Source organism: Acipenser ruthenus, chromosome 23 (genome assembly GCF_902713425.1).
Source record: "Acipenser ruthenus chromosome 23, fAciRut3.2 maternal haplotype, whole genome shotgun sequence".
NCBI classification, from domain to species: domain Eukaryota; kingdom Metazoa; phylum Chordata; class Actinopteri; order Acipenseriformes; family Acipenseridae; genus Acipenser; species Acipenser ruthenus.
This window is the reverse complement of record NC_081211.1, coordinates 16380886-16393734: the sequence shown is the minus strand read 5'-3', so window position 1 is coordinate 16393734 and position 12849 is coordinate 16380886. Positions and strand designations below refer to the sequence as shown.

The window sequence follows — 12849 nt, the reverse complement described above, 5'->3', positions numbered from 1 at the left end:
TTGTTGGTTTCAGTTTAAAGTTTAATGTTTGGATGGGATTTTTTTCCCCCCACAATTTATTGTTTACCTAAAATAGACTTGATGGGGTTGGGAGCTTGAACACGCTCTGACAGAATCAGTGCACACTGTTGTGTTTTCTTGTCTTGAACACTCTGACGGAATCAGTGCAGTTTGTATTGTCTTGTCTTGAACACTCTCTGATAGAATCAGTGCACACTGTTTGTGTTCTCGTCTTGAACACTCTCTGACGGAATCAGTGCACACACTGTGTTTGTGTTCTCTTGTCTTGAACACTGACGGAATCAGTGCACACACTTTGTGTTCTCTTGTCTTGAACACTGACGGAATCAGTGCACACACTGTGTTCTCTTGTCTTGAACACTCTCTGATAGAATCAGTACACACTCTGTGTTTGTGTTCTCTTCTCTTGAACACTGATGGAATCAGTGTACACACTGTGTTTGTGTTCTCTTGTCTTGAACACTGACGGAATCAGTGCACACACTTTGTGTTCTTTTGTCTTGTTATATTTGAGTGTGCTGTTGAATGCTCAGTTGGTATATAGGTAAAGGGCAATGTTTGGAATGGTTATCTGATTTTACTGGCTGGAGAATAATGGTATCAATTTATATATATGTGGGGCAACTGCAGCATATCATTCTGAATTTAAAACACAAACAAGGTCTAGTCCTTTATGCAAGAAAGATGGGTCTGAGAGATACCAATGTGGGGTGCTTCCCAGAAGGGAGGTACAACCTATTCCATTGAAGATGGAACACCTGCTTAACAAATGCTAGACAATAACATTAAAATAGTAACATGGAATGTTAACAGTCTCTACACATATGATACAAGGAAAGAAGTGCTAACCTACCTTAAACATTAGAAAGCAGAAATTATATTTGTACAAGAAACACATTTATTGAAACAAGATGTACACAGGCTCAGACAGCCATGGCTGGGGTCCTCCTATCATAATACATATGAGTCTAAGAAAGTGTCAATACTTTTTGCAGTGTCATTAAATGTGGCAATCCAACGAAGGAAAAGTCAAGACATAGGAGGCTGTGTAGTCCAGTGGTTAAAGAAACGGGCTTGTAACCAGGAGGTCACCGGTTCAAATCCCACCTCAGCCACTGACTCATTGTGTGACCCTGAGCAAGTCACTTAACCTCCTTGTGCTCCGTCTTTCGGGTGAGACGTAATTGTAAGTGACTCTGCAGCTGATGCAGAGTTCACACACTCTAGTCTCTGTAAGTCGCCTTGGATAAAGGCGTCTGCTAAATAAACAAATAATAATAACAAAGACAAACGCACGATTAAAAAATGCATCTCCAAAGAAATTAACTCATTAATCACAGAAGTTAACTGATAGATATACAATTTAATAGCTTTACATGTTATGCATTTATACATCTCAAAACAACCACTCACATAACAAACGTTTCCTACATACAGTATACATATGTACAGCAGCTGCACCTTTTTAATTCAGCTTACACTGTACTCTAAACTGCAGTACAAGAGACTGACTGAATTTCTGTCAAACATAACAGCCAAACATTTATCCAACAATCAAATAAGGGCTTATAGATGAACACTTGGCCAAAATTTGATGACCAAAAATTAAATATTTACTATGAAAGTTGTTTCACCTTTACATGAATAACCAGTGTGTATTTGCAGAAATGAACCTGTCTGCTGCCACATTCTTATTTTCTCCATGTGGATCGAATCCTATGGTTACCCACTTGTTCTCATTTTAAGGTAATTTAAAAATTATTCATCTTTTAACAAAATCACCTTTTAATATGTATTACATCTCATAATGCTAAACAATACTGGAAACTGAAATTTTTTAAAGATGGTAAGCAAATTAAAAAAGGATGTAAAAGCAGGAAACAATACCTTAAAATAAATCAAAATTGCACAAGTTGGGTCTACATGATACTGATTTCCATAGTAAATATTTCACTTGTAGGCACCCCCCCACCCCCACCCCCACTCCTATACAGACCCCCGTCCTTTCAGATTGAAGAGTGAAATAAATGGAAGTAAATATCTGGGTTTTTGTTTTGTCCTGGAAAAACTTGATAACACACGATTTCAGATGTACCTCATTTTGCTTTACATTACAATAAGCAAAATTGTTTTGAGACAATTGTATTTTTTTTTTTTTTAAGGAGCAATGATATGTTATCTAAGAAAATTTAAATTGTGGGTTATCAAGTTTTTCAAAAAGTGTGATTTTTCTTTGATGATGTACCTGAACATCAACCTGTGACCGAGGTGACAAACAAACGACATCCTCTCCATTACTCTCTCCTCTTCCACACTTGGAATCCTCTCTCCTTTTCCACACTTGAAATCCCCTCACACACTCCCCTGCACTGTCTCCTCTTCCACACCTGGAATCCTCTCACACACTCCCCTGCACTCTCTCCTCTTCCACACTTGAAATCCTCTCACACACTCCCCTGCACTCTCTCCTCTTCCACACTTGAAATCCTCGCACACACTCCCCTGCACTCTCTCCTCTTCCACACTTGAAATCCTCTCTCCTCTTCCACACTTGGAATCCTCTCACACACTCCCCTGTACTCTCTCCTCTTCCCCTTACTCCCTCCTGTAGTCTCTCTTCTCCCCTGCACTCTCCTCTCTCATGCGCTCTCTGCTCCTCTGATATATGCACAGGAAATCCTTGTATCTCCTCTTCAGCTCTTCAATCTTAGCAGCTGAAAGAGAAAGAGAGATATGACTGCATACTTCATTGCATGCATGTGTTTCTGTAATGTTACAGTCTTTAGAAATACTAAAAGTATTTTTCAATGTCTTCATCCTAGAATAATTACATCAAGCTTCCAATGGTAGACAAAAGCAATAGAGTTCAGTAGTCTCAAGTTCGTCTCTCTTATAATGAAAATGTAGCTCAGGTTACATACAGATTTATGAAATGATGATTGGCGATTGGGGTGCGGATCATTGAACCCCACTGTACCAGGATTAGGTACAGTATTGGGGATCCCCACTCCCACTCCCTACACCTACCCTGTCAAAAGGACCCAAGGAGGAGGGAGAGAAAAGGTGCATGTGTGCAACTCACGCAGAGACTGCATGTGTCCTCTGCTCCAGAACCGTCTGCACTGCTGCTGTCCTTCTACTGTGCTTGTCAGTGCCAGGGAGGTGAGAGAGAGCTGATTCAGGGCCTGGAGCTCCTACAGACACAAACACAGACACAGAGCTTGTCACAACTTGATAGAAATCCAATAACCAGTGTTTGTAACTCCTTGGTGCAGGCTCTGTCCACTATTGAAGGCCTGTGCACTCTCCGTCCGTCTGTCTGTCTGTCTCAACGTGTCCCTCTTCCCCTCAGTACCTTGGTGCAGGCAGCGAGCAGGCTGTGTGCAGTAATGAAGGCCTCTGCACTCTCTCTCAGTTGAGGAGCAGCTCTGTTACAGTACTCTCTAAAGTCACTGTCGTAGAGCTGGCTGAAGGCAGTCATGAGCTGGGAGAGGTCGACAATGGCCAGGCGGAGAGCAGGGGGGGAGAGGTGGGTACTGCTGCTGCCGCTGCTCTGGGGGTCCAAGTGCAGGAACACACACTGAAACGAGAGGAATACACTGGCGGTCACAGTCGGTTTCATTTAAACTTTAATGGTTGTAACAACTTGGATAACACTCCAATAGAGTTTATAATAAAAAAAAAAAACAAAAAAAAACGCCAGTATTAATGTGTACGAGACTTCATGTGTACAACACTGATGTGTAAGTGGAATATGAATAAATACTGAATATTAAAGTAAATGTTGATAGGTATGAAAGTATACTTTGTTATGTGCACGTTTCCACTTTTCTTTTAGCTGTTTGAACATTAAAATAATTATATAACGTCAGGTTATTATCATAACTTTGGTTCCCTGAAATAGAAATGTAACCATTACCTCATGGGTATTTACCTCCTAAAAATACCCAAAAACTTTGCCCCATAGCAGACAAAAAATTGTTCGGACTACCTCCAATCTTTCGCCCTATCAACGTAGTAAGCCAGGTTCCGCACTGGGCAAAGCATATGGAGCCGTTACTCCCTGTCAGACTGGAAAGGAGGTGGATGGAAAGCCTCCAATTCCACAGACTGGTTGACAAGGAAATGTGGTTGACAAATGTATGTGGGGTGTTCGTACTTTTCACTAGAGAAATCCCCCCCCAGCCCTGCCCCCCGGAGGCCATGTATCTGAAAAAGCTTTATAAAAACATCCAAAAGGTCATTTCAGTCACTTCCTACAACTCCGTGACTCATACTAAATTTAAACATGGCATTTACATTTTTCGTATGTATTTATTTTTAAATCACGACCATGAATGGGCATAAAATCTGTGCTTCTTTCTGTGCTGATTTCTGGTTGTCTTCTACCCCAGAGCAACAATTGCTAAGGGTAATATTGAAAATGACCTCACAACTCATTTCCAATGTTCTGAGTTTGAAAAACTGTTACACTGCAAAAACGGGTGGATGCATTATCGTTTTAATGTTCAAACTGCAGCAAAAAGGCAATGCATCAGAGTAAGGGAAAACTTGCACACAAACATAAACTAAGGAATTATAAAGATTCCCTTTAAAATTAACATAGTTACTACTGTAAAAAAAAAAAAAAAAAACAATGCGAACACCTTTCTTTTGCATGCACACTTCTGATAAATTTTAAACAAAACTTCTAAAGGTATGGATAAAATTTTTAAACTAAACTAACTACTAATACCTGTAGAATCCACGCGCATCAGCACACTGCAACCAAGTGAAGCATTCACCACTCTGCAAAGAGTTTTGAGTGCTCCCAGTTCTTATTTGTGGCCAAGCTAAACCAGCAATCAATTCGCCAATTTAGCTTGACCACATTCAAGTGTTTTTTTTCTTTCCCTCCTAATTAGGTCAGACCTTCTATTCAATTACAGACATTTTCAAATATTTGTCTGGCTTGCCAAGTAATTTATATTGCAAGGATGGGCTGATATTTTTATTCACACATCAGGAGTCATAAATCATCTGGAGAAATACATTTCTGGAAATTGTTAAGCTGTGAGACATCTTCTCAGTTCAGTCTGGGACTCCAGGGCAGCCGGTGCTTGTGCTTTAAGCCTAGTTTTCATCAGGATAACCTCAGCTTGTGTGACTATTGTTTTATTTTGTGTCTTAACTGCATCTGTCTCTAGCGTTTACCAATTCCATTGCTAGCCAAGACTGACCGTCCAGCTACCCTTCCACAAATGCTTCAAATGTATTTAGAAACGTATTTAGAAAAAAAGGATCCACTCTCTTCTCTGCTGTCCTCTCCCCCACTCTGTACCCCAATGGTCTCACCTCTTTGTGGATTTCCTCTAGCACAGTGTTGGTTTTCTGCAGGCTCTCAGTCACCTCCTTCAGGGAATCTTCCCTCTGTTTGCTGGGGAGGTTGCGGCTTCTGAACCAAAGAAAAGAAACAAACATATAACAACTTTTTAAAGTAAGCAATGACGATGATGACTCTGACTTTACATTCCAACAGACTCCCTCACAAGGGTTCAGAGAAGCACTATTTAGTTACTGCAGGTTACTGACCACACCAGATTTGTGTTAAGCATTTATATAGCACTCCCAGTATAACCATGGATATGTAACCCAGGGTGACCCACCCCCAGTTCAGTAAAAATGTTCAAACTGGTCAAATTAGTACAGACCAGACAAGTGTCCCAGCTAAATGTGTTAGCATAGTTATAACACATTCCCTTTCCCCTCTCGTACTTCTTGGGTGCAGTATTGCTACTCTGCCCTGCAGCCTCCCTCCTGCTCAGCAGCTCTCTGATCTCCACCGGCCAGGGGTTGCATGTGGGGTGAAGCATCGTTTGGAGATGAGGGCTGGAGAAGAGCTCCTTTAGAAGCGCCTCATTCCTGCACACCTGCTCACCGAGAGGCTCCCTGAAAACACACAACATAATACAATATATGCCATACATCACATCACACAACACAGCACAGGGTTACAGCTGGGGCTGTGCCAAACAATTATTTTTGTGATCAAATATTTTATCGATTAATATATTGAATAATTATTCGGATAAAGTGCAGGACTTCTTTTATATTCACTTTTTTGCTACAGAACCAAAAATTTCTTCAAAATAAAAGCCTCAGGTGGTGAGAGTTGCACTTGCACATTTTGTGGGGTAAGGCTAGAGTAGCTCATTAATCAACAGCATGCAGCAAGTCCAGCTGCTGATATACTGGTATCAGAGATGGAAAATCTCCACTTTTACTTGGCTCTCAATAGGATCAAAATCTGAACCTAATTCAGATTATTGCATTTCCAAAGCCGTACAAACGTCATTACTTGTCTGTGTGTAAACCTCCCCCTGCACCCCTATGTTCCTATATTGATCACAGTCAGTGTGCACAAAGCAGGTAGTTCTTAGCTTTACATATTTTTCATAGCATTACATCTACTGAAGCAGCTCAAAATACATTTTATTTTATTACATGTCCCCTAACACATACGTATGTTTACTACTTATATTGAAAAATACTTATTTCTGACAAACTGAATTGTATTCTTCTAGAGCCCCTTTCACACTGGCATGCTCTACCCGGGTCGTGACCCGGTGTCATGCGGGTCGGCTATGCGATTTCACACTGCTTTTTGAAGAAGTAGGGTCGACCTGGGTGACAGAAGCAAGTACACAATGTGCATACGCAATGCCCCAGAAGCAGCAATGTTCACATGATCACCCTTTCATCTGTTCAGGCTTTCAAGATGAATCATCTGCCCAAATGCCGATTAGAGCAAATGTTTCTTCATCCCTGCTGCAATCTGGCTCATGGTGTGTCTCAATCAACAGAAATATGGCTAAACAGAATAAACAGAAACGTTTGTTGTGGAAGTGAAACCTTGATGCAGGCGTGGCTGTTTGTTACTTCGTCCGTTTACGAACACCCTGCATGCATTTTGTCTTGCTCGACCCGGGTCAGTGTGTTGACCCACATGCTGAGGTTGGTCGCTGCTGACACGGGTACATGGTTTCACACTAGGCGGGATTGTGACCCAGGTAGGCAAAACCCAGGTTGGGACCCGGGTAGGAGCGTCGGTGTGAAAGGGGTTTAGTACAAAGTACAAAAAATGTGCAACAAATGTTCTTGTTAGCACACATTTCCTTTCCAGCGCACATTAGAAGATCCTTTTTCTCAACCAAAAGAAATATCATGCTGTGACAAAAATTAATTTTTTGGTGGTTATAGTTATTTTTCAAGCCATATAAAAATTTCAGAAAATGTTGACAATTTTAGATGGCCCCTTATTGAATTCCTATCTCATACTATAATTAAATAGAACAAATAAAAAACTAGCATTTTACATGTTAATGCTTTTCATTCTTCTCTTGCATTCATAAACCGTAGCACTCAGCCACGCTTTAAGATAACAAGTATAATTCTTACCACAATCAAACCCAATAGCACCCCATCAAACCTCCTATTCAATGGAAGGAGAGAACATTTCTATGCACTTTCACAGTATATCTTCTTGATATATCAATTCTGTTCTATGATGGTCATTTTTTATATATATATATATATATATATATATATATATATATATATATATATATATATATATATATGAAGATGGCATGATGGTCGTGTCTCTTACCGTGCCTCACTCTCATCTCTCGGTATCACATCCACCAGCTGTTCCAGTAAGGCGAGCTGCCGCTGAGGACTGGAAACACCCTGAAACCAGTAAACAAGACCAGTCACACCAGTATCAAGCCAGCACACAAGAACAGTCAGTGCTCCTCCCCACACTGGTTTGTTGGGCCCCCTTTGTGACTCACCTTGATGAGGTCGAAATCATCCTGGCGACACAAAAGCATCTCATGGCAAAACTGCACTAGCTCTGACAAATGGGATAGGGAAAGAGAGAGGAAGAGAAAGCGGTAAATAGATTAAAACAATAATCTATTTATCTATGCAATCAAGAATCTGTAATCTTTGCATTTACAGTGCAATACTTCCTGCTCTGCACTAGAAAACTAGAAGTTTTAATTTCAACATCTTCTGCTGTATTGGCGGTCCCTTCAGAAGCTGGGTTATTTTATTATTTCACCTTTTATCTGGGAGTCTGGTTGGGGTCCCTTCAACTCAGAGAAGTGCTTCTTCATGGGGGGGCAGATACTGTAAGATAGAGGAGGGAAGCAAGCAAGCAAGCAAGCAAGTGGATTTATAGCATACTTGATTTTTGTGCTTCACAGTGTGTGCGTGTGTGTGTGTGTGTGTGTGTGTGTGTGTGTGTGTTTTACGTTACCTTGTGCAGATCCACTGCAGAATGTCCAGTCTGTGCATGGAGGGGGTGCACAGCAGCTCCTTCATGCCGCCAGCCTCTCTGAGAAACAGCCCTTCAACTGAAGGGCAACCCAGAGCCTAACGAGAGAAGGCAAGAACGAGGGAATGAGAGTATAGAGATTTATTTCCTTTCTTATGTCATCTTATGTAATAAAAGCTCAATTTCCACTTCTCTACCAGTCAAACACAGTACAGACCTGGGTTTTCTTACTGGAAGCAGGACCCTTAATAAATACTTGTTTTCTTTGGGAGGGGGGCGTATGATTACAAGGAAAAAATACCGGCATTTCCTGCACCAAAGCAGAAGGTGATTATGGAGGAGTCAGCTGACTAAGCAGCATTCTCGTTATGTTTTTGTGTAGGACAATCACAAAACTGGTACATCATCTCTGAGAAAGCACAGATGTAGCTCCCTTGCAACTGGTGGCACGAAAGGACTAGCCAGATATTTTACAGTAAAGTAGACAGGCTCTACCTCCGCTACGCTCCCCTGCCTCCCGAGCCCGCTCCTTCTCCACCCTTGCTCCGCAGTGGTGGAACGACCTTCCTACAGATGTCAGGACTGCCCAGTCCCTGACCACATTCCGGCGCCTCCTTAAGACTCACCTCTTCAAACAGCACCTGTAGAACTCCTCTGTTGTATCCTGGGACACTATCACCCTTCATTTAAATATGCTTTATTTTGCTCTTATCTGCCCCCTATTTTACTGCATTTAATCCTGTACCTCAGAATATTGTAATCTGCCAAGTGTTTAATCTGTAGTATTTGTACTTAATCATATCCTGATGTAACTATCACTATTTAATCATATCCTGATGTAACTTTCACTATTATCTGCTGTATTATTGAATTGTGATTTGTCACACTTGAGAATTATTGTATTTATTGTTCTTATTGTATGACTTATATTGTAACACTTGAATGTATTTGTATTTGCTTGCGATTGTAAGTCGCCCTGGATAAGGGCGTCTGCTAAGAAATAAATAATAATAATAATAATAATAATATGTTACAATGTTAAAATATACCCAGACCACTAGAAAAATCTACCACGTATAGCCTATTGTATAAACTGTGCGAGCGTGAGTCAGACGGCGCAGGCAGGAGGTAGGACACACGTTTGCGGGTCGGGGCGCGAGTAAGAAGACGGGGCTGTAGCGGGTTGGGGTAGGAAGAGGGTCGTACAAATCTGACCGCGCAGGACTCTACATATGCTACGCGTTCATCATTTGATAATACTATATCCCAATTAAACGACATAAATAGCATTACGAAGAACCGTCTCCCTGTTGTATCCCATTTAAGCAGAAATCCCTATTATCAGTATCCCGATTAGGCGGCGCAGACTGTACAAAAAACACAAATATAATTATTATTATTATTATTATTATTATTTGTTGTTTCTTAGCAGGCGCCCGCCTTATACACAGCCATAAATAATATCGGAAGTACCGCGTCTAGTTATGTACCGCTATCAATAATCTCGAAATGGACTGCTGTTCCGTTTCTCTCGTTTTAAAAAAAATAATATCCGCTAAATCAGTCTATCTTGTTTACCTGCAACTTCTTGTAAATCTTGACAGAAAGCTCGCGTTCTTTTAAACTACCCGCCATCTTCCTTCTTTCCTTGAAACGAAAGAGAGTCAACGTCACAATGCTATTGGAGCTATTGCTCTTATCCCGGGCTACTATTGGACAGTGCTCCCACCCAAGACCGTCTAGTTGCTTTTCTTATTGGTCGCAGAGCGATCGATCAAACTGCAGTCCCGTCTGTTCACAACGGAGTACCGTATAACCTCACAAATAGGTGCATGTACTTTGATTCCCACTTTTTTTATTGAGACAATTCTGTTAATCCTTTTGTTTTCATTTTGAAACTTTTCATATATGTCCACCATATTCTGCCCCAGTCCATTTGATTGGGGATAACCTGGGCTTGAGTGTGTGTTTTATTACCCATGCTGCTGCAAATTTGCACACCGCGGTTGAGAAGGAGCCGGTTATTATATTCATTCTTTTAATTCTCTTCCACTCTTTTATTTTAAATACTGTAGTCTCACCTACAACAGATGCGCATGTTTGTGTGATTATACGGTAAAGCGGCAGACCTGCGGTCCTGATTCATTGCGTGTAATCACTACATGCGCCATTATTGGAGCCCACTCAGAGGTGGAGGGTAAAAAGCATTGGACAGGCAGCAAAAGAAACGGATTTTTCTGCAATTTCTAATTTTGTAAGATAATTTAAGAACCAGTCTATGTGACAGTTGAAATTGATGTGTATTTCTGTCATGTTATATGCATGTGCTATAATCACAGTTATCTGATTCCTAGTCAGATTATTTATAAATACTTTATGACTTGAAGTATTTATGAAGAATTACAACTTCATTTTTATGCGATGTGTATTTTTTTCCTTCTTTCTATTTATTTGTATTTTTTAAAAAACACCAATGTAAAGTCACTTAATAGGGCGTTGGGCCACTATGGTATCCCGCTGTGTGGAGTTCTCGGCGGCCAGTTTTTGATGAAACTGGCTGCTCGCACCCAAGGTTGAAATTTGCAGTCAATTGATCTGCAGTTGCTGGCCTGTTTTGCCTTGCACTTCAAATTAATGCACAGATATCACGATCCTGGAGTATGCGCTTCCGCCCACTGTTGCCCTTTGCTGATGATGTCTTTCCCTCGGAGTTCCATGCCGACATCACCTTAGACACCGTTGCTCGTGAAACATCAGCAAGTTGAGCTGTCTTGGTCACTGAAGCTCCTGCCAAACGCACCCCAACAATCACCCCTCTTTCAAAGTCACTGGGGTCTCCTCTTGCAATCATGCTAGCCATAATTATAGGCAACCCGACCTGTGCATATATATGTATATGATCCTGAGCATGCTGGGATGTTATTTGCTTAATTAACGCATGAGCCACACCTGTGTGGAAGCCCTTGCTTTCAATATACTTGGTGTCCCTCATTTACCACTTCTTTGTTCACTACCTGTATTTTATATTACCCATGTGTCACAATTATGTTGATTTTCTATTAATAGCCTACTTGTGGGTCCTGGAATACTGTGATTTACAGTGAGTTTGCATATGCTTGTGAAGTCTGAGAGGAGCACACTGATTGGCTGTGCTAACAGTCACTTCGGACTCACGTTTTAGGGCCCACCTACTTTTTGTCCCGGAATTCGAGCACTGCTGACAAAGGTCTGACTTTTTAAACACCAAGACATTCACAGGTGATCTCGGGGGAAGATTGTGTGTTATGAGACGTTGAAAGAATTGTGCGGCTCTCCAGTTTCTCTGATGCAGCATCAAATCAAACAATTCCTCAAAATGAGGGAGCTGCAAAACGAGAATTCAAGGGCAGGTTCCTAGCTCGGGGTCTAGTGAGGAAGCCCAGCTTCTCTCGCAGAGTGACAGAGACTGAGAGGGAGTTTGTGTAAAGAAGTTAGGGAGAGAGTGTGTTGCCTGGAAGACAAGGAGGCAGTTTCTTCAGGAGGAGGGGAGTGAGGGGACCAGAACGGGTGTGTGGAAGGAGGCAGCAGGGAGTGAGGGAGAAGGGACAGAAGGAGTAAGAGTGTGGGAGTGTGTGTAACTTGAATTAGGATCCCCAGCCCCTCCAGGAGAGACGGGCGGCTGGAGGGAGGGTGTGTGTTACATGGAAGAAAGGAGGACATGAGAATGTTAGGGGACAGATGGGTCAGGGAGCTATAAGGTGAAAATGAGAAAATAGTTACAGGGACCACGGCGACAGAGGGACATGACGTCAATACATTCAGATAACATAAAACAAAAAATGGATGGCAGCGGAGCTGGAGACAGTGATATTACAGAATAGCTCCATCTACAGACCAATACTGGTACTAACCTTTAATTAAACTAAAAAAATGTTTCTCTCTTATGAATTAAAACGAAAACCACACTAAATAGTTTCTTTAAATTAAATTTGTTTATTTACGTATCTTAAATATTTGCAAATTGAATTCAATCAACAACAAAAAACCCCAACCAACACATAAATGATTGTCCTGTATCTAAAACTCTGTTAATTACTGCTGCATTTGAATAATGATTCCTTTTAATTTGTGTGTATTGATATTACATTGCACTTGTTATATCTGCTCATGGAATAGCACAGTCCTGCACACCCCATGATGTTACAGCATGTTAAAGTCTTATGACGTGCAGGCGTAGTCGTCTCGCACCAAGAGGAGTGCTTTCCTAAAGCTGATCTGCACCCACACTTGTTTCTCAAACCCAGTTTTTTCTTTTTTCTAAAACAGACTCTGGAGACTGGCATCACCTGCCAGTCTCTCCCATTGCTAATTGACTAATGTGGGGATTAGCTAGCAGTATAAATCAGATCAAGTTAGACCTTGTATAGTTTCTTCTGTAGCCATGCTACAACCTAATATGCTTATGTCACAAAAAAGGTTCTTCTGTTGTGATTTGTTCATAGAAGTAGAACTGTAAGAGGGTTTCAATT

The 12849-nt window shown here is 41.2% G+C and overlaps 1 protein-coding gene across 1 annotated transcript; it reads right to left on the bottom strand.

Annotated features, from left to right (window-relative positions):
* Positions 1-2161: 2161 nt before the first annotated feature.
* Positions 2162-10030, bottom strand: LOC117413497 (HAUS augmin-like complex subunit 7). Its single transcript, XM_034022728.3, has 10 exons — positions 9920-10030; positions 8324-8439; positions 8126-8193; positions 7854-7915; positions 7670-7749; positions 5776-5949; positions 5356-5455; positions 3377-3601; positions 3104-3215; positions 2162-2735 (listed from the first exon to the last, which is right to left on the bottom strand). The coding sequence occupies exons 1-10, from the start codon at positions 9974-9976 to the stop codon at positions 2617-2619; spliced, it is 1113 nt and encodes a 370-aa protein (XP_033878619.3). The 5' UTR covers positions 9977-10030; the 3' UTR covers positions 2162-2616.
* Between the last annotated feature and the right edge of the window lie 2819 nt (positions 10031-12849).

Excerpts from the sequence above, each read along its gene's own strand:
- LOC117413497 (XM_034022728.3), bottom strand. The coding sequence starts at position 9,976 with ATGGCGGGTAGTTTAAAAGAACGCGAGCTTTCTGTCAAGATTTACAAG. Across the intron at positions 7,916-8,125 it reads ACCAGACTCCCAGATAAAAG|AGCTAGTGCAGTTTTGCCAT; the intron begins GTGAAATAATAA and ends CCCATTTGTCAG. Across the intron at positions 3,216-3,376 it reads TGCTCGCTGCCTGCACCAAG|GAGCTCCAGGCCCTGAATCA; the intron begins GTACTGAGGGGA and ends TTGTGTCTGTAG.